The sequence below is a fragment of the Acinonyx jubatus genome, chromosome E3, assembly GCF_027475565.1.
Source record: "Acinonyx jubatus isolate Ajub_Pintada_27869175 chromosome E3, VMU_Ajub_asm_v1.0, whole genome shotgun sequence".
NCBI classification, from domain to species: domain Eukaryota; kingdom Metazoa; phylum Chordata; class Mammalia; order Carnivora; family Felidae; genus Acinonyx; species Acinonyx jubatus.
This window is the reverse complement of record NC_069398.1, coordinates 17,764,706-17,788,384: the sequence shown is the minus strand read 5'-3', so window position 1 is coordinate 17,788,384 and position 23,679 is coordinate 17,764,706. Positions and strand designations below refer to the sequence as shown.

General features: G+C 43.7%; 1 protein-coding gene across 7 annotated transcripts in view; it reads left to right on the top strand.

The window, feature by feature from the left end:
* Window positions 1-23,679, top strand: part of XPO6 (exportin 6) — a 102,687-nt gene that overhangs the window by 13,104 nt on the left and 65,904 nt on the right. For all 7 annotated transcript variants that reach the window (XM_027051113.2, XM_027051112.2, XM_027051114.2 and 4 more), the window contains exons 2-4: window positions 17,542-17,632; window positions 20,897-21,009; window positions 21,811-22,008. In XM_027051113.2, coding sequence (XP_026906914.2) covers window positions 17,542-17,632; window positions 20,897-21,009; window positions 21,811-22,008 — 402 coding nt within the window. The remainder of the gene's footprint in view (window positions 1-17,541; window positions 17,633-20,896; window positions 21,010-21,810; window positions 22,009-23,679) is intronic.

Below are 23,679 nucleotides of genomic sequence, written 5' to 3'. Positions count from 1 at the left end.
TGGTTTGCACTCTTTCCTTCAGATTCTTAGCTATTCTGGGATTGAGTGTTTTGTTGATCCTTTTAATCTGTTCAGCATTGATTAGCTGATAATTTCTTTTCATAGAGTTTTTGGTTGCTACATTCCCTAAATTATTTCATGTTTGAAAATGCCTGCCTGTTGTTCTTATCCATAAATACTCATGGGTCATACGTTCTTTTCTGAAGAATTTTGTTGATACTCACCGTTTTTTTACCATTGAATGATGTTGTGTGGACAAGTGTGTTTAGCCTAATTCATATAATGCTGTCCCTTTACCCCAGTTAGAGATAGCTTGCCTTTTTTTTGCATGGTTGTTAGAAGAAATCTATGTTGCTGAAGTTCAGTAACTCAATTAGGATATCTTTTAGTGTGGATTATTTTTTTTTGTTATCATTTTGCCCTAGAACGTGGTATGCCTGCCTTAAGGCATAAGTTCCCTAATGTTGGCTATTTTAGATTTCTAGCGCTTGGTACTAATACTGTAGTAAACACATTGAATACATCTTTGTCCACTTTGTGAGATAGTAGGATAAATTTCTAGAAGAATTGTGGGGCAAACCGTGTATTTAAAAATTCTGGTAGATGGTGCTATTCCTACAAAATTATGTTTCTACTCTCATTAATGGGATACTTCCTGTTTTCCTATCTTCCAGCCAACCGTTAAAACTTTTTAATGTGAGAGGTGAAAATGGCATATCAGGAATTACATGTGGGATCCTTTCTTTGTAAGTGAAGTGGAACATCTTTTGATATTTTATTGCCATGTGCATTTTTTCCCATGTCTGCTGACCATTTTTGGTCTCCAGATCTTTGTACATTTTTCTGTTGGGTCAGCCAGCAATTGAAAAGAATGTAATTTGGCTGAATTTTAGAATCGATAAAATTATGTTTGGAATGGCTTGCACATTTGGTCGATGGCTCTCATGCTGCTGATTTTAGTCAGAATAAGAGCACTAACATTTCACATATACTAATGTTGTAGACCTGACTAACATGATTGTCTTAGTGATGGGACTGTGTAATCTCATCATTTTCTAAACTTTTGTCTGATGATCCATGTGGTTAAGACAATATTCTTCCCCGCTTGGCTTCATGTTTGTCATAACATAACGTAAGAACAAGTTTAATTGTAGGAAAGCAATTCCATTGCCAGAAAGCTGCGGAGCTCACCTTGGTGAAGAGATTTTTCTGGTAATCATTTGTTAACTGGGTTTGTGAACCAGAGTGTGAATTTAGAATGTTAAAGGATGTATGAAGTAATTTCATAAGGGAGTTTACCAGTCATGCTTAGGGTTTCTCTATTTTCTACTGAGATTCCCCTAGTGGCAGAGAACACCTATACCTGGTTAAAGGAAGGTACCTGTCCTGGGGCTATAGGTCATAGCCGCTCTCTGTGAATCTGAAATGTCTTGAATCTCTTGGGTTGACTTTAAACATATACTGTTTAAAAATCAATGTATGTATTCTTTCTTCCTTCCTCTCCTCTCTCCCCACCTTTCTGGCCTCCCCAGTCTTCACAAGCAAATTAAAGACCCAGGCACACACATTATCTTTGAGGATAACACCAGGTGGCCTTCAGCTCATTTTGCCGTGGGGACGACTGGTCTGTTTCTAGACCTTTGTGGACAGACATGCTTTGCTGAGAAGTGCTAACAAATCCCATCCTCGTATAACTGTAAAGGAGACTTCTTACGAAGAGAAGAAACTTAAGGCTTTTAAAGACCTCGAAGAAATATCAGAAGACATTTTGAGAAAAAGAATCCCCTTTTATACCTTGATAGTGAACAGATTGAAAGTGAAAGGACTTTGCGTGGACCGCTTTTATCGGCACACTCCATAGGACCCTTGACATTTAACACTTGTGGTTTTGATGATTGTCGGTGACCTTCAAAGCCTTTGATAAGTCATTTTTTTTTTTTTAAAGATGTGTCTTGCAGTGTCTAGAACAAGTTATCTAGCTGGCTAGTGAGTGGCCCAGCTGACCTCCTAGCTCAGTGCAGCCTGTGGGTTCTTTACCATTCAGGGTTGTGACTAGGGCGTTATAAAAGTCTTCACTACTTTATGGAAGATAATCCCCCAGAGAAATTCAACTCACGGAATTGGTAATGCAAATGAAAAGATAAGAAGTTAAAGTTCTTAATGAGGAAATAGAAGTTATGGATAAATTCAAGAGTCGAATGTTAAGTTTGGTGTCTTGGATTCACCATGCCCTAGGTGTAGAAAGAAAGGAAAGCAGTTCATAATACTGGTGGCGTGCTAGGCCTCTGAAGATCCTGCTGATGATGTAAGGAAAGTTGAAAAGACATTTAATTTCAGGTGTGAAGTCTGTGCACGGATGTGTGTGTGCTTTGTAATACTTTACCCAAATGGAAAGTCGGGAGGTGAGTTTGGGGAGTTGCTTGTGATAGAGTTGCAAAATAATTGGGAACTCATCTGGTCTACAGTTATTGAATGTGAGGGTGGCAAAGGGTGAAGAAAAGTTCTAGAAGTTTATAACTTCTGGAAGTTTGTAACTCTGGATGAGGAGATGTGCATGCCAACAAATGATTACTGTCCTGGGGGAGCCTTGTAAGAGGTACACCTGTACTTTAAAAATAAAATAAAAACCCTGGCCAAATTGGAGAGTTGTAACCAGGAAGGCTTCTGGAAGGAGGTGACACTGGGGCTAGGTTTCAGAGCAGAAGGAGGAAGTCACTAGGCAAAGAATTTGGGGCTTGAGGCGCAGAAGCAGAAGGGCCATTTCGGGCAGATGGAGCCACAGCTACATGTGGAAGAGGGGTCAGTTACAGCAACGAAAGCTTTGAAATGTTGAAGAACAGGACGCCCGCCTGGCAGCACTGGTGATTTCTGTGACGACTGCGACTCCAGAGGCTTTTATTTAGTTCGTGATGAAAGGAGCTCTGTGCTTTTGTACAGCCCAGGAAATTATTCACGTACATTCTGCATTCTGATTTTAGAGAAAGACAACGTAAGGGATCTATCAAGGATTTATGTATTTAATTGAAACATTGTATTTGGAAGTAATTTTAGACCAGAAGGGTTGCACAGTGTGTGGGAGCGGCTCCTGTGTGCTTTTCTCCCGTGGGGATTTACTTTTACACAGAGCTGTAGTCATCCAGCCTTCCAAGATCTGTGGCCAGTGAGTTAGGTCGGTTTCTGTAGCGTCTTCTTTCTTGTACCATTTGGTAATTGAAGTAGGTGCTGGTGCTGTCACAAAGGCTTCTCTGCCACCTTTTGATTTTGCTTAGTCAATTGTTTTTCCCTGATGGTAAAAAGGACTTTGAACTCTGTTGTAGACTATTGTGATAAGTACAAAATAAATAAGAGCTCACCATCCTCGGATTCAACCTCTCGGATTTTGTTTCCTCCTAGTCTTCTTTCCTATGTACTTTTTATTTATTTTTTAGAATTAAAAAAAAAATTTTTTAATGTTTACTTATTTTTGAGAGAGAGAGAGACAGACACAGAGAGAGACAGACTGCAAGCGGGGAAGGGGCATAGAGAGACACAGACACAGAATCTGAAGCAGGCTCCAGCCCCTGAGCTGTCAGCACAGAGCCTGATGCAGGGCTTGAACCCACGAAGTGCGAGATCATGACCTGAGCCGAAGTCGGACACTTAACCAACTGAGCTACCCAGGCACCCCTCCTATGTATTTTTTAATCATGGCTGAGATCACGATAAATGCACTTTTTTCTTCTTTTTGCATGTAATGTTATAGTAGAAGTGGTTTTCCAAATCATCAAATACTTCATAAGTATTTACAGAGGCTGTGTAATATTGCATTGCATGGATTTTTGGGCAGTTAGATTGTTCCATTTTTTTTGCCATTGTAAATAATATGTGATTCATGTTTTTGCAAAGAGCTTTTTCTGTATTTCAGAAAATTGCCTTAGGCTAGATTCCCAGAAGGACCCAAGGGTATGAAGATTTTTTAGTAAACCTTTTATTTTTAACATAGTTTTAGATTTAGTATGTACACGTTTAAGGTACGTCATCAGATATTTTCTGGAAAGTTTATACCAGTTTATTCTTCCTACCAGCTGTAAATAAATACACTCCTTGGCATTGGGTAGGCTTAAGAAAATTGTTGCAAATTTAATAGGTTAAAAAACGGCTTCATTGTAATATATGGTTTGGGGTGGAAGGGTAAGAAAAGTTATCACCAACTTCGATTTTTGTCTGTCTTTTTTTTTTTTCGCTACCTACATTCTTCCTTATTTTTGTCTCTTTATAGGACTTAATAGGTCACATTTATAGGTTTATTTAATGTTTACTTATTATTTACTTAAGCATCCTTTGTAGTTATTTTAATGTATTAGAAATGGTGCCTTAACATACTTTTTCCCCACAGCCTTAAGAGTTTTCTGTGTGTGTGTGTGTGTGTGTGTGTGTGTGTGGTAAAATAAACATGAAATTTACCATTGAAAAATGTACGACTCCGTGACATTAAGGTAGGTATGTTCACTGTGTGCCGCCAGTGTCCTCATTCCTAGTTTGGTGCGCGTTCGAGCAGTTGTCCTGTGTAACCTAGGTGGCAACGGTATTGGAGCACATTCTTCTGAGCTCTGGCTTCCCCCTCTCATTTTTTCCTTCCCCCAGGAGGGATGTAGTTCCTGATTTGTTTATGATGGGTGCACTGGGGAGAGCCCAACACCATTGGCCCACATTTCCCAGGTATGAGGTCACGGCATCAGAACCCTCCTAGCTTTGTCCTTGGACTTCTCACCTGCTTATCCTCAAGAGAAGCTTGTCTCCTGCCACCTCGTCCTGCCTTCCTGTTGTTGCTCGGCCTGGCTGGATCAGGTCAATTCAGGATGGAAAGGAGGAGGCATTGCAGCTTTGCAAGTCATGAAGAGGATATTGGACTTTGATCGCACTCGGTTGCTTGAGACTGTAGCAAGCGATAGACCTGGGCGGGAGAAAGGAAGTGATTATGCCCCTTCAAATCCCAGCAGGCTGGAATACAATCTGGAGATTTTTGCCAAAATGAAATAAATGTTATTTAAACTGTTATGTAACATGCCAGTTCTGGGACACCTGAGCAGCTCAGTCGGTTAAGCGTTCGACTTCAGCTCAGGTCATGGTCTCGCAGTTCGTGGGTTCAAGCCCCGCGTCAGGCTCTGTGCTGACAGCTTAGAGCCTGGAGCCTGCTTCGGATTCTGTGTCTCCCTCTCTCTCTCTGCCCCTCTCCCACTCACATGGTGTCTCTCTCTCTCTTTCAAAAATAAATAAACATTAAAAATAAAATGCCAGTTGTGTCTGGGAATAATTCAGGATGAAGGTGGTACAGGTTTTTCAAGACTTGCTCTTAAACAGTTACAGGTAGTACGAGCAGCTGCCATGGATTCTTTATGTATGAGTTGTAGTGTTACTTGGGATTTTATTATTTATTTATTTATTTATTTATTTATTTATTTCCAACGTTTATTTATTTTTGGGACAGAGAGAGACAGAGCATGAACGGGGGAGGGGCAGAGAGAGAGGGAGACACAGAATCAGAAACAGGCTCCAGGCTCTGAGCCATCAGCCCAGAGCCTGATGCGGGGCTTGAACTCCTGGACCGCGAGATCGTGACCTGGCTGAAGTCGGACGCTTAACCGACTGCGCCACCCAGGCGCCCCTTTACTTGGGATTTTAGATTTGCAGCACGCATATAGTGGGCCTGTTAACTTCACACTCATTCATTGCCTGATTACATTCCATGCGAGGTAATGCCAGCTCACTCATCGTACTTACAGCCCTAGAACTCGCTGTCCTCCTTTAAATTTTTTTTTTTTAACGTTTGTTTTTGAGACAGAGACATAGCATGAGCAGGGGAGGGTCAGAGAGAGAGGGAGACACAGAATCCGAAGCAGGCTCCAGGCTCTGAGCTGTCAGCACAGAGCCCGATGCAGGGCTCGAACCCACAGACCGTGAGATCATGACCTGAGCCAAAGTTGGACACTTAACCGATGGAGCCACCCAGGCGCCCCTCGGTATCCTCCTTTAAAGGATAGAGGAGCTGTCACTGGGAGAGGGCTCTGGTGGCCCTGCTCCAGGGCCTTCACTTGACCAGTAGCTGGTCGACTTTGGGCAAGATACTCTTCATTTTCCTCCTCTGTATGTTGAGGTTGGACTTGCTGTTCTCTGGGGTTTGTATTTCTCTCTTAAGATTCTGTGGTCCTGTTTTAGGAGTTGTTGATAGTATGCCTTGTGTTGATGGTCTCGGCATCTTTTGGATTTAATTGACTAGGCATGCAGATAAAAATACGCATCCTCCTGGGATATGTACCTGGGAAAAAGAAGCAGATGGAATTGTGACGAGAGAGCCTATTTTGGGTTGTATTACTCATTTATTTTAGACAGTTTCTTGCCGAATAACTATTCTTATCACTTGCTTTTTTGGCTGTGTAATTGAAACCTTCTACTGTAATATAAATAAATAAGCATAGAACTTACATGTATTTTAGCTCCTAGTGGGATATGTTTGTTGCCCAACCAGCAGATGCAAAATTTTTAATGCCTATGCTATATCCTATCCTTGTTCACAAATGATGTGTGCTAGTATAACCCTGGCATCTGAGAGGTTGATGAGTCCCTTTTGCCTGTCATATCCTTTTCTTGCTTTCTCTTTCCTATTTGCCCAGCCCGCTGGGAGCACTTAAGAGCAAAGTTGGAGGGGTACCAATCCAACAAATGAAGTTTTTTTTTAATGTTTATTTGTTTATTTTAGGGGGGGGCAGATAGAGAATCCCAAGTAGGCCTCATACTGGTAGCACAGAGCCAGGACATGGGGCTCGATCCCACGAACCATGAGATCATGGGCCAAAATCAAGAGTTGGACATAGGGGCACCTGGGTGGCTCAGTCTGTTGGGCGTCCGACTTTGGCTCAGGTCATGATCTCATGGTTTGAGTTCGAGCCCCGCGTCAGGCTCTGTGCTGACAGCTTGGAGCCGGGAGCCTGCTTTGGATTCTGTGTCTGCCCCTCCCCTGCTCATGCTCTGGCTCTCTCTTTCAATAATGAATAAACGTTAAAAACAAAAAAAAAAAACAAACACAAAAAAAGAGTTGGACACTAAACCGACTGAGCCACCCTGGCACCCTCAACAGATGAAATTTTCAAAAACTTTCTATTTGGAAATAATTTCCAACTGACACAAAGATTGCAAAGAATGAGTAGTACAAAGAAAACTCTTTTACCCTTTATCCAAACTCTGCCAGTGTTAACATTTTGCCCTGTTTGCTTTATTATTTACAGTTTCTCCAAGTATGTATGTACACAGGTTCTTTGGCTGAACTGTTTGAGAGTAAGTTGCCTACGTCATGGCCCCTTGACCCTATGTAGTGTATTTTCTAACGGGTATTTTCTTACGGAGCCACAATGCAGTTAGCAACTTCAGTTAATGTAACATTGATTCAGTACTTTCATCAGATCTGCCATTGGTATTCCAGTTTTGTCCTTTGACCCAATTATGTCCTTGTAGTATTTTTCCCCACTTTGGTGCAGGATCTAGCCTTAGAATCGAGTATCGCATTTACTAGTCATGACTCGTTAATCTCCTTTAGATTTGTTTTAAATTTTGGAAACCAGTGCCCCTGTCCATTAGTAGCTAATTGGTGGTTCTTGTTTTACTGTATTGTCCAGTATAGTACATGGATAGGTTTTCCCAGCATTAAAACATACTGTCCTCTCTGTACAAGATGTTTCCTCTAACTGGTCCCCAGGGGGACAGACAATGCTGCCTCGACCTTCTCACTGCCACAGTGGGACCAGTTGGGCTTTCTGGCCCAGATGCCTGGCCGTTTTCCTGCTTCTACCTCCCAGTCTTCAGCAGTAAACAGACCCCTTTTGTTCACGGGAGAGACAGAATCTGACCCAAACCCGAGAAATACTGTGCAAACCCAAAAAATACTGGGAGGTATTTTTTGCCATTGATCAGCTTGATGGTAGCTTTAGACTAAAGCAGAAAAGTACCTTTTAGTGATTAGAATTATGTTTAGATGCGGCTAAACCATATGTTTTAATCAAGTAATTATCTATATGACGATATTATACAAAGTTATATCTGTCGTTACTCCCAAAGGGCGAATATTTTCAAAGTTAAGCTGTAGGCAACAATGAGGAGCCCTTCTGAGGCAAACGCAGAACTTCATTAAAAAAAATTTTTTTTAAACGTTTATTCATTTCTGAGAGAGACAGAGAAAGAGAGGGAGACAGAGAGAGGAGCAGAGAGAGGGAGACACAGAATCCGAAGTAGGCTCCAGGCTCGGAGCTGTCAGCACAGAGCCCGACGCGGGGCTCGAACTCACGGACTGTGAGATCATGACCTGAGCTGAAGTCGGATGCTTAACCGACTGAGCCACCCGGGCACCCCATGCAGAGCACCAATAGTTAGTTCCAGACATGTGTTCGTGGAGTCAGGGTAAGTGCATCTGCTCTGGCCTTGCTCTCCTGGAACATGGTGCATCTCCGTTTCTTTCCTGCAGTAGAAAACCGTTTTTCCTGCAACTTCTGTACATAATTTTTTTTTTTTTTTTAACGTTTATTTTTGAGACAGGGAGAGACAGAGCATGAACGGGAGAGGGTCAGAGAGAGGGAGGCACAGAATCCGAAACAGGCTCCAGGCTCCGAGCTGTCAGCACAGAGCCCGATGCAGGGCTCGAACTCACGGACCGCGAGATCATGACCCGAGCCTAAGTTGGACGCTCAACCGACTGAGCCACCCAGGCGCCCCTGTACATAATTTTTGAAGTTAATCACTGCACTGCACATCTGTAGTCCCAGACAACCCCTCTTCTTAGCGTTGCCTCTACTTTCCCGTCACAGATGGGCTAAGGGACACCCGGACTCGGGCACGGATGCGGCTGAGTTGGGAGACGCGGCTTGCGGCGCGTGCCAGCTGCGTACGTGTGAGCCAGGCACTCGGCACCCCCGGCCTCAGCGCCTGCACTTCTGATGTCTGGACTTCAGAGGTCCAGCCGGTTTCAACAGTTTGCTTTTAGAGAAGTAAAGCGAGATTTCTACTCGTTAGGATGTGTTTAGGGTTTTTTTTTTTTTTAGGATAGTATCTGCCATTTGAGACACACAGAGCAGAGACAGGAAAGGAGGGAGAAGACCTGTGAATCCCTCCTGACCAGGGCTTCCTCTCCAGGCTTTCCTGCTTTCTGGCTTTTTGAGCCGAGTGACTTCAGAGGGGCCACGTAGATGTCACGTTGTTGATTCCCGTCGCACATTCTTTTAAGCTGCTTATTCCGTCTCATGCTCTGACAGGCCTGAAGGCCAGAGGGCCTTCTTTCCTCATCTGTTTCCTCTTCCGTGAAGAAGAGTGTAAGGGAGAAGGAGTGTTCTCTTCAGAGTCGGAACACCCACGGTAATCCTGTTAGCTTCTGAGAAAGTTTGTAAGAGATTGAAATGTCTTCACTAATGGCATCTGTTGTAACGCATCAGGTATGCCTCGCATACTTTTGAGCCTTGGTCCGAGGCTAGTGCGGAATCCTTGTTCTCAGAAACCTTTCTATACAGGCAAATAGAGTGATAGCATTGTTCTAGATATGCCACAGGATATTTGAGTGGGACTCTGGGATGCTGGTCCTCATGTTTTTGGGTTTGGCGGCAAGGAGGCCATGAGCCCAAGTGCAGGAGGCTCATCTGAGTCACCCCCTTGGAGGAACATACTGGGAAAGGTGCCAGGAAGCTTGATAAAAGCTTCTTGAGAAAAGAGTCATTTTTTCCCCCCTGGTATTGATTTTGTAAAAAGATTATGCTTCGGTGGGGGGCATTTTAGAGGCAAGTAGATAAAACATTAAAATTTTAGGTGGGGTTTGAGAAACCTGCCATGTACGTGTCTTAAGTTAAGGACCAAGCACCATATTATCCGCTTTGGGTCTCAGTGTCTTTTTAAGATGAATGGTTAGCATTCTCCCGTTTTTTCCAGAAATGTTTATTGAACGCATGTGAGTCCGAGGCCTTAAAGGGGGAATTTTAAATAGTCACGTGTATTTTAAATTCGGAAGGATTACCAGTATTCCTGAGAAACTAAAAGTGATACTGTCTCCTTGTTCCTTTTTTTCTCCTGAATTCGGACTGTAAGACATTTGAGCACCAGTCCATGCTGGATGTGGTAGAAAATACAAATGTGTTAGGCAGAGTGTCTTCCCAGGCATTTTACGTTCTGCTTATGGAGAGGCCCACTACCTATGAAGTATTAGCAGTGACAGATGGGGCTCTCAGCCCTTTATTCCTGGCATTATGTTCACCGTGTGCTTTACACAGATTATTTAGTCCTTAGAACGATCCCGTGTGTTAGGTTCTCTTATCCCCAGTTGTGCACAAGAGGAAAAAAAGTGACAGATTAAATAACTAGGCCGAGGTTGAGGTGCATTTGGGCTCAAACCTGAGGAATGCAGTCTCGGAACCCGTGCGCTTGAATTGTGCCGTGCTGAACTGACCAGAGAACAGGGCCATGGGCAAAACTGTTGGTACTGATTGCAAGAGATAAAAACACGAGGTACACACAGCGAAGGGAGCCATGCTGTGAACTTTCATTTTGTAAGAAACGTCATGAAGGTAGAGCTATGAATTGCAGACCCAGGAGCAGGTGCAGGATGGGAGGAGACACTTGCTGGGGAGACCATGCGTGCTCAAAATGGAGGGATGGCTTCCTGTGGTGAGTGATGGTGAGTCAGGCGTGCTTTCCTCCTTTCATCCTAGTAAACTCTGCGTTCTTCAAAACCCAAAACGCATGTTCTCTGTGAAGCCTTCCTTCTCTCCCTCAGACAGAGTTCGTTCCCTTGGGATCCGGAAGCCATTTATACATCTGTCACTACTGGATCTCGTAAACCATCCTATTCTACTTTTTTTTTTTTTTCATAGGCTCTCCCCTTCTCTCCCCCAGGCTACCTCCAGTCCCTTGAAGTCAGGGGGTCAGTCAGTCTTGTTCATCTTAGTCTTATCGATGTTCATCTCCGGGGCTTCATGCAGAGTCAGTTACTTGGTGAGCATTGGGCTTATTTGTTTGTTGAATGAATGGCTGAGTTTCTCAGTCCAGATTCAAAGGCCCTTTAAAGCTAGATTTAGAGTAATTGGGACAGAGAATCCATGTTTAGAAGAATTCATCTGGTGGTGAAGCACAGATTGGACTGGAATTGGGAGAGCCGACATCAAGGCAACCAGGGAAGAGAAATTATAGTAATCTAGGCAGGCGGGGATCAGGGCCTATAAAAGTGATGAGGGAGAAGGTGCAAATCTGAAAGACAGTGTAAAGCAAGAACCAGGTGGCCTGGTGATCTTAGAAGATAGAAGGAAGAGTCAAAGATTTCAGATGATGTGATCCTTCCCTTTTCAAGTTTTCCTTGTAGTTAGGTGATTATGGGTGTTGGTTGACTTTGTTGTTCCTTAATAAATGAGTCAGTAGTAGGTAGGTCTCTGAACCACTGAACCGTGAGCAGTGCAATAAAAGGAACAGATAAAGTCAGAGCAGGCACAGCTGAAAGCTCCTCCACGCTGCAGATTTTTAACTCTTTGTGGAACGGAAAACTTTATTTTAGATAGATACATACACTCCGAGAGAGTTTTCTGAGCCAGGTTTATTTTCTCATCCTGCCTCAGGGTTTTAGTTTGCTACTGACGTAAGCCGAGGAAGTCTGGGGGAAGTATACACAGGCTTTTGGGATTGTAATCCTTCATGCTGTCCCCCTAACAGCTCTGAAAACATAGGTGATAGTTCCCAGCAATCCAGGAGTCTCCCACTCAGACCTGACCTTCAGGCCCCCAGTTGCTCTCAGTAGTTGTGCTGATAGAGGAAAAAACACAACTTTTAAACTCACTGGCTGAAAATAACAACCTGAATGCTAAAAATAAGTATGCCATTAAGTTTTTTAAATGGTGTATGTATACTTGCAGAAAAGTGCACAAATCCTAATGTGCATCCTGTGTGCTAACACTCAGATCAAGAAAACAGAATGTTACCAGCATCTCAGAATCCCTCTTCCCCAGAGGTAACCACTGTTCTGATTATTTTGCTTGTTTTAAAAATTAACATACAACGAATAATGAAGAGTGTGTTTTGGCTTCTTTTTACTCAACGTTGTGTTTGTGAGATTCGTCCATGTTGTTGCATGTGGCGATATTTATTCATTCTTATTGTCTTATAATATTTTCCTGCTGAATGAACCACAATTTATCCATTCCACTGGTGATACTTATTTGGGTTCTTTTGGCTTTTTTGGATATTATGAATAATGGTGCTGTGAACATTTGTGTACAGTTTTTTTGATACACGTGTACCAATTTCTGTTCGAGTTCTCAAGGAGTAGAATTGCAGGATCATAAAGGAAGCATGTGTTCAGCTGCCAAGGGTTTTCTCTCTTAAAAAAGTATTTTAAATTCCAGTATTGTTAGTATACGGTGTTACATTCGTTTCAGGTGTACAATAGAGTGATTCGGCACTTCCGTGTGTCACCCGGTGCTCATCGTGACAGGTGCCCCCCTTCATCTCCGTCGCCTGTGTCACCCAACTCCTCATGCACCTCCCTTCTGGTAATCAGGAGTTTGTTCTGTATAATTAAGAATCTTGTTTCTTGGTTCTCTCTTTTTTTCCTTTGCTCATTTTTGTTTGTTTCTTAACTTCCACATAGGAGTGAAATCATGTATTTTTCTCTGACTGACGTATTTCACTTGGCATCACACTCTCTGGCTCCATCCATGTCATTGCAAACGGCAAGATTTCTTTCTTTTTTATGGCCGAGTAATATTCCATACTCCTCCATACCGTTTTCCACAGTGGTTACACCAGTTTGCGTTCCCACCAACAGTTCATGAGAGCTCCTCTTTCTCCGTATCCTCGCCAACATCCCTTGTTGCCTGAGTCGTTAATGTGAGCCATTCTGACAGGTGTGAGGTGGTATCTCATCGTGGTTTTGATTTGTGTTTCCCTGATGACGAGTGATGGTGAGCAGCTTTTCATGTGTTTGCTAGCCATCTCTGGCTTCTTGGGAGAAATGTCTGTTCATGTCTTCTGACCATTATTTGATTGGATTGTTTGTTTTTTGGGTGTTGAGTTGTATCAGTTCTCTGTATATTTTGGATGCTAACCCTTTATTGGACATGTCACCTGCAGATTATCTTCTTCTGTTCCGCCGTTCAACCACTCTCTGAAGTGGTTGTGCCAGTGTATGCTTCACCGGCAGCAGTATGTGCATGTTCTAACTGCTCAACAGCCTTACCAACTCTTGTTCTTGTCCTTTTAATTTTAGCCGTTTTGGTAGATGCATAGTGCCGTCATGGTTTGAATTTGCATTTTCCTGACAACGGATGAGGTTGAGCACTTCTTTTCTGTATACGCTTAACATTTTTTATTTTTTATTTTAGAGAGAGTGCAAATGGGGGAGAGAGAGGCAGAGGGAGAGAAAGAGAGACTCTTAAGCAGGCTCCATGCTCGGTGTGGAGCCTGATGTGTGGCTCGATCCCGTGACCCTGGGATTATGACCTGGGTGAAATCAAGAGTAAGATGCTCAACTGACTGAGCCACCCAGGTGTCCCTGAATAGGCTTTTTGAATACCTTCTTAGAATTAACTATTTGTCAAAAAGTTGAATCCTTTGTTTTTCCTTACTGATTTGTACTCTAAGTCCTCTGTTGGAAATATCTTTTCCCATTTTGTGGCTTTCTTTTGCGTGCTCTTCCTTATGCCATTTGATGAATATTCTGATTTATCAGTCTTTCCCTTTGTTTAGTGCTTTTATGCGTCCTTTTCAAGGAATTTTTCCCTACCCCAAAGTCATGAAGATGCTCTACGTTATCTTTTAGAAGCTTTATTGTTTTCTCTCTCACATTTTATATCTGTTGTCCAACTGTAATTGTTTTGTGTGAATGTGTCTTACTTGGTTTTAATTTAATCTTGTCTTTCCTTACTTCTTCAAGATCCGGATCTTACATCCCAAGCACAAGCTGGGAAGCAGTTGGGTGTATTGAGTCCTGAGTGTGCTTCATAAGTTAGTCACTACAGGGCTTGAGTAGTCTTTGGGAATTGGAGCCTGCTCTTCCTACCACATCATGGCACGTGGGTTTTGTTTTATGTCCTTTGTTCCTTCATTACTGGAAAGTGAAGTCTGCACGGAATCTTACCACTTCCTTACTTGCCTTTAATCCCTAAACCCACAGCAGTCTGGATTTTGACTTCATCCCCTCCTTGAAACATCTGGCAAAGGTTCCAGTAGCCTTCTTGCCAGTCGGGAGGAATTCGCCAGTATCCTTCGAGCTCTCTGCCGGTCTTGAACCTATCTTTTCTGTCTTTACATCTCTGTTCTGTGTATATGACTTTGATCTCCTTTTTGTCTCCTGTAAACTTTTACATAGTTTCATTTTGAAATCCAGTTGGAAAAGCCTCATTAGAGATGTTTGGACAAAGCCCGTAAAGCCTGAGGACATGAATCTCCCTACCACTTCAATTTTTTGTTTTGGTTTGTTTTCATTTGGTATTTAAGACCAAATAAAAATGATAGCGGCCATAACTATGAATTAGGTAATTCTTTAGAGCTTACATAGTAGCTTTACGTGGGTCATTGTGAGGTAGGTGTTAATATTGCTGTCGTAGAAGTGATTGAAAATGTAAACAGCATGCTATTTGTTTTTATTGGCAAGCTCCTGGTGATACTACTGGGTTAGGTTTTGGAGTTTCGTTTTTCGTGTAACCGTCCCTCGGTGGGGAGCGTCCATCCTGTGATCCGTGTGGATGCTTTCATCTGTCCACTTTTCTGTTGGAAGGTTAGCTTGGATTTGGGCAGTGAGGGTGGATGGGACCGGGAGTGGAGTTAGAGGTGCGTTCTTTGGAGAGATTGTCCTGAACTTGTCCCAGCAGCATTTAATACAAGGCTGGTGATTGTCAAGTTCACAAACTTGTCCCTGAAGAACCAGTACAAATTAGACCTTGGTGGTGGTTTGCCTCAATGTGCTGAGCTCGGGTGTTTTCTAGGACCTACCCTGAAATGATTCACTACAAGAAAAAGTTGTGGAGCAGGTGTGATTTGAAGATGTGTCCTTAATTTTCAAGGACCCATTTTGACTCCAGAGGAACTACTGATTTATTTTTAACTCAATAGATGACCTAAGTTCAACAGGTATCTCTTAATTTATGTTAAGTTTTGTTTTTTTGCCAGTAAGTTAAATGGTGAGATTTTCCTTTGATTCTTTCAGATCTTTCCCACAGACTGTTTTTAAAACAACAAATTTTTTTTCTTTCACAAAACATTTTTAAGCTTGCTTGCTTGCTTGCTTATTTATTTATTTATTTATTTTGAGAGAGAGGGAGGAATCAGGGGAGAGGCAGAGAGGGGGAGAGAGTCCCAAGCCAGCTCTGCACTGTGAGCACAGAGTCCGATGCAGGACTTGAACTCAGGAACCGTGAGATCTGTGACCTGAGCTGAAAACCAAGAGCCTGATGCTCAGCCGACTGAGCCACCCAGGTGCCCCAACAAATCTTTTTTTTTTTCCCCCCGAATCAAATGGGTATACCAAGTCTGTTTATGAAACAGATCAAAGCATTCTTTTACTTACATCAATTCATTTTAGGAATTTGAATATTTAGCATTTACTTAGAAAGCGAGAACAGTGAGTTGTTTCGATCAACACAAAAAGTTGAAAACAGGTTAAAAAAGATTGTGGGCTATTTTAGTCTGACCTTCCGGTTATTTCTCCATTTGAAAAAAAAATGTGTGTGTATATGTATGTACGTATACACACACACACACACATTTAAGTAGGCTCCATGCCCAGTGTGGGGCTCAAACTCATGACCCCAAGATTAGGTCACGTGTTCTACCGATTGAGCCAGCCAGGCCCCCTAAAATACGTAGTTTTTAATAGCTTAATTTGCAGGGGCACCTGAGTGGCTCAGTTGGTTAAGTGGTTGACTCTTGGTTTTGGCTCAGGTCACGATATCCTAGTTCGTGAGTTCGAGCCCCGCATCGGGCTCTGTGCTCACGGCTTGGAGCCTGCTTCGGATGCTCTATCTCCTCTCTGCCCCTCCCCCCCAGTCGTGCTCGCTCGCGCTCTCTCAAAAATAAATGTTAAAAGGAAAATAGCTTAATTTGCAATCCAAGGATATTTTTCAGTTGAACTGATGCATCGGTTTGAAAACAGAGTAAGAGGGGCCAATCCTGATCATAGCTGTAAACTTCAGACAAATCCCAAGTGCTATAACTATTGTACAGTAATTCCTCACTCAGCGTGCCATTATGACACATCACGCAGCCGTTCACGTGTGACTGCGGCATGGGAGGGACAGCCGTGCCTGGCACTGCTTGAACGTGACCCCTGTGTGCTCTGTGGTGTGCTTGTGCATGCCAGTTGATGTGGACGGGGCTGGTGTAAGCCTGACTCGGCCCCTGTAATTGGTACCAGGCCCAAGAAATGCCGGTGTTGCCACAGAGATGGCCCCAGTTCCTCGGGGTCTTCAAAAGTCGGTTGCCAGGTGGAGGCCTCTGGTAACATTACAGGTTGATTACATAACACATTTGAGTATGGGCTTGCTTTAAAATGCAGTTTTTATCATCGGCTTTTAACTGTGGGGACAGTGGAGAGGATATGGAGGAGGGAGGAGCGGGGAGACTAGAATGAAGAGATAAGAAATCAGAACTGCTCTTGGCTCTTGATGGTCTCTGGGTACGAAATGCCAGCGCAGATTCAGAAATGGTCTAGGAATGCTCGCCTTCCCGCAGATGGGCAAGTGAAGGAGGGCGGACCCAAACTCATTGCTGCAAACGATGCCCCTGCATGAGTGGGAGAAGAGGGAGTGGGCTTGGGGCCCCAGACGGAAGAGGGAGACGGTGGGCTCTGGGGCTGAGAGCACCTCCCCTCTCATTCTCCACCTGAGCGGTTCTGCCCAGCGGTTGCCTGTCTGTGGGTCCGTGGCTGGGATCCTGTCTGTGGGTCCGTGGCTGGGATGTGCTGATTGGGGGTTGCTGCTCAGTGTGTTTCCTAGCTGCCTTCGCCTTAGCCTCTGGTGGCTGCTCATTTGAGACGGACAGTTGTCAGAACGTGTGGCTCCTGAAGTGCCTTCAACAACAACCCCCAGGAATCCATGCAGCAGTTTGATTGCAGTTGTTGTGAATCAAAATATGGCTAATTGTTTAGACTTGGGGCAAATGTATAGTTGACAGGAAGTCTGTAGGGAGCCCTGACCTTCTCCCTGGGTCTCTTCTGCCTATTCAGTCAGGGCCAGGGGCTGGTAATTTGCTTCCGATATACTTCCAGAATTAAATTTTGAGTCATTTGTTCCCTTTGCCTTAGCATAAATAATTGAAAATCGATTGCACGGTAGCATGGATATGTAGAATACACTCAGAATTTGGGTTTTGAGCCAGCTGGGAAATTCCCTTCAGTTTTTCTGAATCCCATGTATTTGAAGAATGTTGAAACAAGATGTTTGAGGAAGTAAATTACTATTGCTGTTGAATGTGACCTGGAGGGAACTGAGGAAAGTAGAACTGGAGACACAGTTACTGATTTTTTTTTTTTTGTTTCCTAAATACCTTTGTTAGGCCTCTGAAGAAGCCTCCCTCAGGGCATTGGAAAGTCTGATGACAGAATTCTTCCACGATTGTACAACCAACGAAAGAAAACGTGAGATAGGTAAGTGAAGTGCTGAGCGTCGCCAAGAGTCCTTTCAAACACACAAAGTGTGTGGTGAGGAGGAAGGAGTCGGTTGCCTGGGCTGGTCAGGCCTGCTTGTTTCTCCTTAAATTCTTGGCTTTTTTTGGCTCTTGTTTTGCTGGTCGGTGGCGTCTGTACATCAAGGGCTGTGGTTCACGGAGCCCGCCATAATCCACGGTGATGGGTTCTCTCTGGCCAAGTGTGGAAAACCCCTCCCGCCGGTCTCTTCTTAATTTCAGCAAAGTTGAACTTATGTCACAGAAGCCCGTGACTGTTACCTTAAGAAAACAGCTCCTAAAAGTGTCAGAACGACATGGTTTTGGTGTGTAGAAGTCCAATCCAAACCTTATCTGGTGCCTAGAGGTCCTTTATGTAACTGGTATTCCCTTGGGGGCTGCTGCTACATCTTTATCTCTATGATTGTCTCCCCCATTCTGCAAGTTGTGATGAATAAAGGCTTCAAACAACGGAGATGAAGATATAATTACCTTGGGTCTCCTGGGAACCTCAGCACCTTCTAGAATTTCCTTTTGAATTTCATATTCATTTACATGAGCATTATCCATTGAAGTGCACTGTGAACTGTCAGATCTCTGCCTCAGAGACGTGCTGCACTGTGGTCCTAGAGCACTCTTTTCCCCCCTCTGAGTCCTCACTTAACCCCTGAACTTGAAAATGGAAAATGTTTTCTTCTCTGTTCCAACCTAAAAGCTTTTCCCTCGGATGTTTGACTGCTGGGTAATAACTTTACATTCATTGTTTTCACCTCCAGGGAGGCCTTTTTGCGTGTCTCTAGGACTCTGGAGGCCCATTTCTCTGCCCCACTTGGCTTCTCTAAGTCATGTTGGCCAGTTGGGTGTTGTGGCTGATTTCTGCCTTTGGTCCAAGGTTTGACTAAGGTCTGGATTTCCAGGTAGCCAGTAGACCTTTTTCTCTCGCTTTCTTTGAGCATCATATCAGCTTCTGGTAGTTGAACTTCTTACTTTTACTTTTTTTTTCTTGTTTATCCTTGAGAGTACTACTACTTATTTATCCTTGAGAGACAGAGTGTGAGTGGGGGAGGGACAGAGAGAGAAAGAGAGGGAGACACAGAATCCAGGCTCCAGGCTCTGAGCTGTCAGCACAGAGCCTGACGTGGGGCTCGAACTCACGAACCGTGAGATCATGACCTGAGCCACAGTTGGACACATAACCAACTAAGCCTCCCAGGCGCCTCTTTACTCTTCTACTTTTAAACTTGGTGCTCTCTTTTGGGCCTGCCCCATATATGCCTGTCTTTTCTGACGGAGTGTCTATAGAGAACCAGAGCTTTCATAAACAAGGGATCGTTGTTAGTTTTATGCTGCCAAAGTACCTTATACTTAACAGTAAAAATACAACTGGTGATTTTTACCAAAGCAGGTGAAGGATCTTTCTCTTACATCAATCTGCTACATCCCAACACTAATATCTTTGAAGTCCTATTTTTAGCTTATAATTGAAGTGGTTTTGGTCTTTCTCTCAATTAAAACAATTTTTCTTTAAAAGTATTTATTTATTTTGAGGAGGGGAGGGGCAGAGAGAGAGGGAGAAAGAGAATCCCAAACAGGCTCCACGCTGTCAGCACGGAACCCGATGCAGGGCTCGAACTCACACACTGTGAGATCATGACCCGAGCTGAAGTCAAGGGTTGGACCCTTAACTGACTGAGCCACCCAGGCACCCTGGGTTTTCTCTCAGTTTTTGGTTTGCCAAGCAAATATTGCTCACCTTCAGTGTTCATGAATTTAAAGTGGAACCTCTTAACTAAACTTGTATTCTAATCTGATTTTAAAATAGCTTTAAATAACCAGATACTACAAATGTCTAATTTAAACACAGGCTAAGGAGAGTCTCCAGGGGTTTGGTTCTATATGGTGGGTGTGTCTCAGTTGGCTTCTCTTTGTACCTAGTCTGTGGAGCTTTGTTTGAGTGTGTGGGCTGGAACCGCGCGCTTCCTTTTCCATAGTTTAGGATAAACTAACTTTCCTGGCGAGGTGGCGGAAAGGAGGCGTGTTATTAGTACTCTAGAGGTACAGCTGTTGGCAGGGAACCTCAAGGGACAGTCTGGTCATTTTCACAGCGGAGGAAGCCGAAGCATCAAAGAGGAGCAGTGATCCCTCGGAATCAGACTCCATGAGTGAGCAGCACAGTCTCCAGCCCAGCGTTCCTCATTTCTAGCCAGAGCTCGTTCTTTCCAGTTTGACTCCTGCTCTGGGATTCATACAAGCTTTTACTTAACCATAAGGCTGCTACAGTGAGGTCTTCTGCTAGCAGAGCAGTGATCTTAGGGTCCTTCCTGCTTTTCCAGGGGCTTCCTAGAATCTCTGGGGGTTGTTTGCCTTTTATTCATCCTTTTACTCTTCAAAATTTTTCTGTTTTTAAACTTCCTTTTTAACCTTTTAAATTTATGTTTATTTTGATTTAAAATTTTTTTACCCCCTTTGTTTTGTATTTCATGCCCTGTGTAGCAGGTCAAGATGACTAAGGGGCAGTGTGTTCGGAAACGTGGTGACAGACTTTCAGTGCTTGCTGTCCTGGGCTTCTGGCTGGTGGTACCAGGAGCCTCAGGAGGGGGAAAACCGTTTCTAACTGATTTGATGTGGACAGGGCTGCTCGTGGTAACTCCCATGATTGCTGCTCTTACTTACCGTTTTTCATGTGGTAGTTTAGAATGAAACCAAACGAATACCAAATACAGAGAATTAGCCATCTGTAATTCTCTTGCATTTTTTTCCTGTCCTGTGTTTATAAGGTTAGCCTTAATGTTTTCTTGTCCCGCTTCTCTAGCCATCATTTTGTGTGTGTTTGTGTGAACACTGTTGAGTCCTGAGGAAATACATATAGCCTGTAACCCAGAGGAAACAGGTTAACAATTAGCCTTCATTTATAAGGTAAAATGATACTTTGATCACTGTCTGCCCACACTTTAGGCTAAGTAAGAACTTTATCATTGAAAGTTTCTCTGCCTCAATTAGTGCCCTTAGGCTATTGGATTGTAGATGGCTGAACACATTGTCCATGTTCATTGTCACCTCAGAGTCAGAAAAATGTTGTACAGTCTGTCCTTTCTATCTCGAAGATGCAGCTGGATTTTGCTATTGTTTTGGGGGCCATTCAATTATATGGAGAGATGTGTGTTTAAAAACCTGATGAGACAGCCCAGCCATGTGTTAATTTCATGTCTTTTTCATAGCCTTCTTTGTTGCTATTTAACTTTTTCAGAGGAGCTTCTTGATAACTTTGCCCAGCAAATAGGAGCCTGGAGACTCTGCCTGTACTTCCTCTCCAGCACCAGGAATGACTATGTCATGATGTACAGTTTAACGGTGTTTGAGGTGAGTTGTCAGATGCCTTTATACTGTTCTGAAAAGTCTTTTGTAGTCACGATGCCAGGTCATTGGCACTAGACTTTAGCTTTGAGGTGCAGCTGACAGGGAAACAGCAGTAGCTCAGCTCAGGGACTTCCTCCCACACGCCACCCCCGTCAAGATGTCTGGCTTCTGGGGCACCTTTCCATCTTCAACCCAGAAAGGTGAGGCAGGGCTGGTTTGGTAATGTGTAACTTTGCCTTCCACGTCATCAGTTAAAAGAGAAAGGTAATGAAAGAGAAACGGTTTGGGAGCAGAGGTGATACCCATAATGCTGTTACCCAGCCAGAAACATTTTCATTTATTTTAACTCTTCCAAATTTTGTCTTCCTGCGTATATCCTTTCTTTTTAACCTAATTATAATCATGTTGCTCATGCCTCTTTGTATTCTGCCCCCCCCCCCATTTAGCCTTTATATTATATTCCTATATAAGTGGTTATACCATTATTCACCAAGTGGTCCTCCTGTTGTTGAACATTAAAGTTGTTTTCTTCATTTTTTGGTGGCCATCAGAGACAGTGGTGTAATAGAAAGTTTTTGCACATGCAGCCTTTTGTTTCTGTGAAGTTATTTAGTGGATCTTTTGAGGATGGGATTGTTGTATTATAGGGTTTGAATATTCCTAGTACTCTTATTGCTAAATTGCCCTAAGCCTTTGTTTAAAAGCAGGGTCTTTTGTTTGAGATGATGTAGCTAACCGTTGGATGAAAGCCGGTTATTGTTGTGTACAGATGGTTCACTTAGAAGACGTGTATTTGTTTTTCAGAATCTGATCAATAAAATGTGGCTTGGGGTCCCATCTCAAGATAAGATGGAAATCCGTAGCTGCCTGCCCAAACTCCTTTTGGCTCACCACAAAACCTTACCTTACTTTATCCGGAACAAGCTCTGCAAAGTTATTGTTGATATTGGCCGTCAAGATTGGCCCATGTTCTATCATGACTTTTTTACGAACATTTTACAGGTAAGGATATACCTAAGGAAACTTCATCTCATAAACTGTTTGTTTGTAGAAGTGATTATTTCCTTGTCTTGAGGGGGAGTTTTCAGATTAGCATTTTGGAACTGCGGTAGCGAGGTCATCGTAGGACAAATTATCCACTTCGTGTTCTTGAGACAGGTACCTTTGTGCTTGTTGAACGGGGGCGGGGGGGTGGATAACCCAGTCGCTTTGTTAACCTCATGGGAAATTTTGTTCAGCAAAGATCTGAAAGCCTGTTAGGTCCTGTGCCAGGTGTTGGGGTGCATGGCTGAGGCCTTTGACGGTTACGCTTTAGTAAGAAGAGAGCTGTGCAAACGATCGTCTGACACTGTGGAAGTGTGTGTGGCGTGCAACGGTGGCATACAGCCTGCAGACCCCAGAAGCTGAGGTGTCCTCAGTGTTGTTGGGTGAGGCGGTGGGGTGCTGGAGTAAGAGACCAGATTGATGGGCTGGGGCCAGGCCGGGAAGGGCCCTGCTCTTGCAGGGAGCTTCAATTTGTAACCTATAGTCCTTCCGTGGGAGCTAATGAAAAGTGTGTAGAAGGGGGAAAGACAGGGCCACATTTTCATGTTGGAGCCACAACTCTGGAACAGTATGGTGTGTGGATCGAAGAGGGGTGAGGCTGGACCCCTGACGCTGCTGTTGGAAAGATAGGAGCTACCGTGAGGACCTGGCCCCCCCCCCCCCCCACCCCCCCCCCGGGGCCTCTCTGGCGGGTGGAGGCGGGGCACTTAGGAGACCCAGTCAGGAGGCTGTGGTTAGTGACTGGGTGGTGGAGGTGAGGCAAGGGCGGGATCTAGAATGCCTTCCCGGTTTCTGGCTCAGATAGCAGATTCTCCAGGCCAGGGGTGAAGGAAGAGGAAATGAGTTGGGGTGGAAGATGGGGAATTCAATTTGGCAGAAAAGGCACTTAATATTTGTGCCCTCCTTCTTTACCTGAGACATTGGGAGCTGTGGATCTGGGGCTCGGGAAGGTGGTCGGGGCGCAGGTCAGGATTTGGAAGTCATCAGGGCAAAAGGTGGGACCCAAAAGCCAAGCGGGAGATGCCGTTGTTCATTTGAATCCTATGCGGAAGTTGGAAACACTTTCATATTATTGAGGTAGTCACAGGTATACAGGAAATGGGCATTAGGTATCGTTTATAGAATAAAATTCTTTGAAAGTTAGTGTCTCGGTGACTGTAGGCTCAGGATTTTCTAACATTCTGTCTGCCCTTGTTACAAAGAATTAGAAACTAATTCTTTCTTAGCAACTAAGAAAAAATAGAGCATCCTTATTGCTTCTCTCAGACTGCCTCAAAGTGATACAGAAATTCTTCATTCAGTATTGTTTTGTGTAGTGACTCCATTTATCTAAAGGTTTATTGGGTTGATACTGCAAAGGAGATTCATGCATTTACTCAGTAAGTTGTTTGTTGAATACCAGCCGTGCGCTAACTAAACGTGTGGGGAGATGGTAATGAAACAAAACAATGGCTCTGCCTTCTGGAGCTTATAATCTCAAGGAGGAGACATCCGTAAACAATAAACAAATAGACTTATAGGTGCTTCTAAGTGTTATGAAGAAAATTAAATCCAAGGCAAGGAGAAAGAGAGCGTCGGGGTGTTGTCTAGACGGCGTGATGAGAAGGCTGTTTTTGAGGAGCAGCCATT